The following is a 5,874-nucleotide window of genomic DNA, read 5'->3' on the forward strand; positions in this document are numbered from 1 at the left end:
TATTGTTGTTTTGAAAAATTTGATCTATAATGTTCAATATAAAACCAAGGGTAAAATTAGGGGTGTTCGCGGTCCGGTTTGGGCGTTTTAAGCCCTCAGACCACAAACCAAACCGTAATGGCGGTTTGTGAAATTTTCAGACCGAGCGGTTTGAAACCAAGTGCCCARACCGGTCAAACCAGACCACGAAAAGGCGGTCTGGTCTGACCGGTTTAGGCGGTTTGGGCCTTTAATGGGCTTTAAACATTAAAACCAAAAAACCTAGTGTCATATGTAATATTATAAATTTGAATAATAAATATTAATCACCCATCATAATCATCTCCCATAGAGATTTGTTTTCTACAATAAAAGTACTAAAAAATAAATGTCCTTCACATGTGAGTAATCTGTATACCAACCACTAAGCATTGAAGCAGTTATTAAAATTTAAACGCAATTTAAACAATCTAAAGTCCAAAGTCCAAACAAATAAATATGTAAAACATACCAAAAAACAAAGTCAAAATAGAATCCAAATATTAGTGTTCATTGTTTAAAAAAAGTCAAAACACTAAGGATTTAGATGAATTAGGCGACGTCGCGATGATTAGGAACGAAAAAGAGGTGGATAGTGGATACCGTGGAATCGTGGACGGTGGATTACTGGATGTTTGGTTTAGCTGATTAGGTTAGGAATTACCAAATTAGGGATTTAGATTTAGGGAATTTAGGACATCTTTTGGATAAGGCTTTATGTTTGATCTGAATAATTATAATACTAAAATAAAATTATATATATATATATATATATATATGGCGGTCGGGTTGGTCCAAACCGCCCAAAAAAAAGTCTAAACCGCAAACCGACCAGACCGCCTGGTTTCGGCTATTTTTCAAACCAGACCGGACCGCCAGACCGCTCAAACCGCCAAAAACGGTCCGGTTTGACTTGGTTCGGCCGGTTTGAGCGGTCCGGCGGTTTTTTTGAACACCCCTAGGTAAAATAGTCATTTTTTATCATTCAGATGGTTTGTTCGACACAACAACCGAACAACAATTTATCTATTAACACACCGACAACTTTATTAATATAGACAACTTTATCGATACAGGTATTAACAGAAAACGAACCAAACATGCCCGTGCAAACTATAATGAACACTTTTTTTTGTAACTTTTGGGTTCTATGAAAAAGTTTTGAAAATATGACAGGGACCGAAGTTGTAGTTCGCTCTGTTTGAAAATAGAAAAGATGGCGATAAGAATGAAATGAAGGAGCAAGTGAAGCACAAAAGCAATGCAAGATTGTATTCAAACAAATATACGAATAAGTTGATAACATTAAGACTAAACCAATGATCTCATGGAGTTTTCTCTACTCATGCTATGGTGAAAAATGCAGCTTGTCATCGAAACATCTTTCTTTGAATGCGAACATGGCAGCAATGTCATCTTGTTCAAATCCCAGTACTCGCCGCTCCTTATCGGTCGATCTCCATAAACCCATTTCTCCTCCTTTCGAGGCGTCCCCTCAATTATCCCACCTTCGTTATCGGCGTTTGAAATCGAAGCTTGTTTCCATTTACACCATATGCGAAGCATCAGATAAAGCAGATATAAGCATATCACGGTTGCCGTGAAAACAATGGCAACTACGATTCCGGCAGCTGCTGTGTTCGAGAGCTGTTCTTTCTGTTGTCGCTTTGATTCCGAACAAGATATTAGTGGTGGACCGCACAGGTTGTCGTTGGCCATGAAAGAACGTGGTGGGAATCTCGAAAAGGTTGATGGGATTTCTCCTTGGAGGTGATTGTGCGAGAGATAAAGGACGTGGAGGCTATTTAGTCTTCCCAGCGATTCTGGAACTTGTCCTTGGAGTTGGTTGAAGGACAAATTCAGTCTTTCTAACTTCACAAGATTCGCTAGAGAAACTGGGATCTCACCCACGAGAATATTCGTGCTCAAATCCAGGATAACTTGTAGCTCAGTAAGAGTGCCTAGCTCAGGTGGTATGGAACCTGTGAGAGAGTTTTCTGAGAGCCTCAACTCAAACAGTTTCTTACACTCACCAAGTGTTCGAGGAATTGCCCCAGACAGATTGTTTCTTTGAAGTTTCAGTACATTTAGACCAGTAAGATTCCCAATCTCTTCTGGGATTCGACCAGAAAGCCTATTCTGGTTTATCGAAAGCTTGAGTAATCTCGAACAGTTCCCGAGTTCTTTCGGCATTGTTCCATTGAAGTCGTTGCTCGAAAGATCTAGCTCTCCAAGTTCCTTTAACGTTCCTAACCATGGTGGAACCATGCCTGAAAGTTGGTTGTTACTGACTAGAAAATGGCTGATCTTTTTACAGTTTGAGAGCTCCAATGGTAGCTCTCCCGTGAAATTGTTATATGAAAGATCAAGAAAGTTGAGATCGCCAAGTTGGCCTAATTGCGAAGGGATGGTGCCATTAAGAAGATTATGAGCAAGTCGTATGCGGGTAAGATTCTTTGACATGGTTAGTTCAGAAGGAATGAGACCTGAGAAACTGTTATTAGTCAAGTCTAATAAAGAAACTGAATTTGAGCCCAAAAAAGGAGAGATTGAACCCGAGAATTTGTTGTGAGAAACATTAATAATGGTGAGGTTTTTAAGGAGAAAGAGTGATTCAGGAATAGGGCCTTCGAACGAATTGTTGTAAAGGCTAAGAAGTGAAAGCTCTGAGAGATATCCAAATGTCTTTGAAAGCGATCCTGAAAGCTTGTTATCGCCCAACGATAATGTTTGAAGCTTTCTGCAGTATCCCAAACTCAATGGAACAGGACCGGATAAATCATTTTGCCTTAACTGTAGAAAAACCAGATTCTTGAGCTTCCCTATTGTTGCAGGAATCTCACCTGTGAAATGATTTCCAAAGAAATCAATTTCATTTAAGCTCGAGCAATTCGTTAACTCGTTTGGTATGTTTCCTGACATCTGATTATCGTACAGATACAGTAAGCTTAACTTCTGCAACTTTCCTATTTCAGTTGGGATTTCACCTGTGATCATGTTGTCAAACAGATAAAGACTGACCAAATTACTCAGGTTTCCAATTTCAGGAGGTAGACTACCAATAAAACTGTTGTTGTTGAGCAAAAGATCAGTGAGGTTCTTCAGTTTGTCGAGCCCAGATGGTAGTTCGTTTTCGAAGTTGTTATCAGAAATGTCTAATACTTCAAGGGAAGAACAGTTTAGCAGCTCCAGAGGGAAGTTACCAGAGAGATGGTTTCCAGAGAGGAAAACATGGCGCAAATTCGAGTTTCTGGAGCAAAGTTTTTCAGGAAAGCCGCCTGTGAAAGCATTGCCAGACAAAACTAAAGCTTCAAGGTTACTGTTTCCTTCGTAATCAAAAAGGGTTATGTTTCCTGAAAGATTGTTTCTTGAAAGATCAAGATTCTGGAGCTCGGGCAGTCGGATTAGTCCTGATGGGATTTCACCAGTCAACCGATTGCCAAGAAAGTTCAAGTACTTCAATTTAGAAAGCCCAGCTAACTCGGATGGAATGGATCCTGAGAGGCTATTGTTGGCTAAGTTCAAGATTTCTAATGATTGAAGCTTTCCAAACGAAGAAGGAACTTCACCTTCGAGCAGGTTGTTTGATGCTGCAAAGTTTTTGAGCTCTAGACAGCCACTGATTTCTTGAGGAATGGTTCCACCGAAACTGTTCTTCTGTAAATCAAGAGATTCCAAATGCTTCAAGTTGCCGAGTTGAGATGGAATGCTTCCGTTAAATTGGCAGTAAGCAAGGCCCAACACTCTTAACTCAGTCAACTCCCCAATACTTCCTATAACTTCTCCACTCAACTGATTATCTCCGGTTCGAAGAACTTGCAGCTTCTTCAAGAGACGAAGCTCTGAAGGAAGGTTACCCGAGAGATAATTTGAGAAGAGGAGTAGTTCGCGAAGATCTTGAAGCTCCCCAAGCTCTGGAGGGATCAACCCAGTGAGCGAATTCATTGAAAGATCTAGCTTTTGTAGTGAAACAAGGCGAGATAAATCAGGAGAGATTGATCCTGAGAGACCGGAGTTAGAAAGATTTATGCCCACAACACGAGTTTGATCTTTCGAACATTGCAATCCGTTCCAGGTGCATATATTCGTTCTTGGAGACCAATTGCTAAAGACTCCCATAGAATCAATGAACTCTGATTGAATTTTGAGGAGCCAGAATGAATCATCTGAAGTAACTCCAAGTGAAACTCTCAGGAAAGAACCAAGTACCACAAACAGAAAGATTTTATTGGATAAACTATCCATTCAAGAAGCTTTGATTGAATGATTAAACTGAAAAGATCATGGTTCTGTTGATGAAAACCAGAAAGAAAAGCTACTGAAAATGTGAAAGAATGTTGGTGAAAGATGAAGAAGATGATTGAGGGTTGTAGGGTTAATGGGTTCAGAAAGACAAATTGATATGGGACAGATCAAATGCTCACGTTAAGAAAGCTCATGATGATTGTGCATGAAAATGGAGATCAGAGCACCTTTTAATTAACTTCAAAACTTTATGTAACCCCTCTTTCTCTCATTTAAACTTATTAATTTAATTAGTTTAAAAACAAATATCCAAATGTCTAAAGATCTTACTAACTGACTGATTCAGAAAAATTAGCAGTTAAACAAGTCATTAAATTGATTATGATCATATGACCAGATTGATCCATTATATATATATATATATATATATATATATATATATATATATATATACACCATAAAATATCAGATTTCAACAAAAAATTACACAAATATATGATTTAATATTATTTAAATCAAGTTTAATGGTGTAAACACATCTAAGATATAAGTTTGAGCAGCTTTTTGGAGAATGGAAATAGACAAAGAAGATAAGGTTGTGATGGTTGAGAAGGAAAAAGAGAATGGGAGGAATAGCCACTTGGGGTGTGATGGATTGGACCATTTAAGTTGCAATTAAACTTTTATTCCAATAAAGAAACCTTGGAGAATCTTAAGTTACATCATAGAAATTAGATTAGATTTGTTGACTTTGTAAGATATCAAGTCAAAGATCCCTCATTTATGTCAACTTAATTGGTATCAACCCATTTTCTCTTCATGAAAACTTAATGAAGTCAAGCCAATTCATTATAAACAAAAAGGGTCAAATTTGGTACAATCTTGAAAGATGGATGGTAATATCTTGTTTTGAATTTGATCACATAAATGTTCTGTTACGAGAATTAAGGGTATGACTCTATTGAAGATTATACAGTGTTTATTTTGTGTATTTATTTCAAAGATTAAATTGTGGCATCGTGGACTATGTCATTAGCTTTGGTACTATTTGCCGACCTTAATGTTGCTTAGAGTGGCTAAGACGATATATAGGACAAGTAGTCAATCAGGTGGTTCAAGATTAGTCACTGAACTTGATTATTCGACTTAAACCTCAAATCTCTCCACTAAATCCTCACCTAATACTAATTAATTACAACAAAATAGAAAAACAACCACATGGGAATTTTGACTCATTTGAAATGGTCTCTTCATCCTCAACCATATGTGTTGGTCTCAAATTTTGAGTTGCACTTAGTGCATTCATAGTTGTACCAATGGAGAAGTATTCCTTGGTGGGATTGGAACCAAAGCAAGAAAGGACAAAGAAGTTGGGTTGATATTTGTTACATGTGTGTATGTATGTATGTAGTGGGTAGCTACCCAAGCTTTATGTCTTTCAATATCACCTTTTCCTTTGTGTTTGTGTAATCAAACAAGATGCAACCACTTTGGACTTATATCCCATGAAGTTTTGTCCCATCACCTCCCCCTCCCAAATTTATGCCTATTGAGTGCTTTTGTGCTCATCTTCTTCATAATGTTGTTTTACAGTTTAAAAGGAGGTTCTAA

At 37.8% G+C, this 5,874-nt stretch overlaps 1 protein-coding gene across 1 annotated transcript; it reads right to left on the reverse strand.

The window, feature by feature from the left end:
* Positions 1-1,264: 1,264 nt before the first annotated feature.
* On the reverse strand, positions 1,265-4,263 carry LOC112509184 (LRR receptor-like serine/threonine-protein kinase GSO1). The gene has a single exon (XM_025114040.1). It carries the CDS (start codon positions 4,261-4,263, stop codon positions 1,330-1,332), a length of 2,934 nt encoding a protein of 977 aa, XP_024969808.1. The 3' UTR covers positions 1,265-1,329.
* Positions 4,264-5,874: the final 1,611 nt, after the last annotated feature.

Source organism: Cynara cardunculus (genome assembly GCF_001531365.2).
Source record: "Cynara cardunculus var. scolymus isolate 2C chromosome LG 3, CcrdV1, whole genome shotgun sequence".
Taxonomy (NCBI): Eukaryota; Viridiplantae; Streptophyta; class Magnoliopsida; order Asterales; family Asteraceae; genus Cynara; species Cynara cardunculus.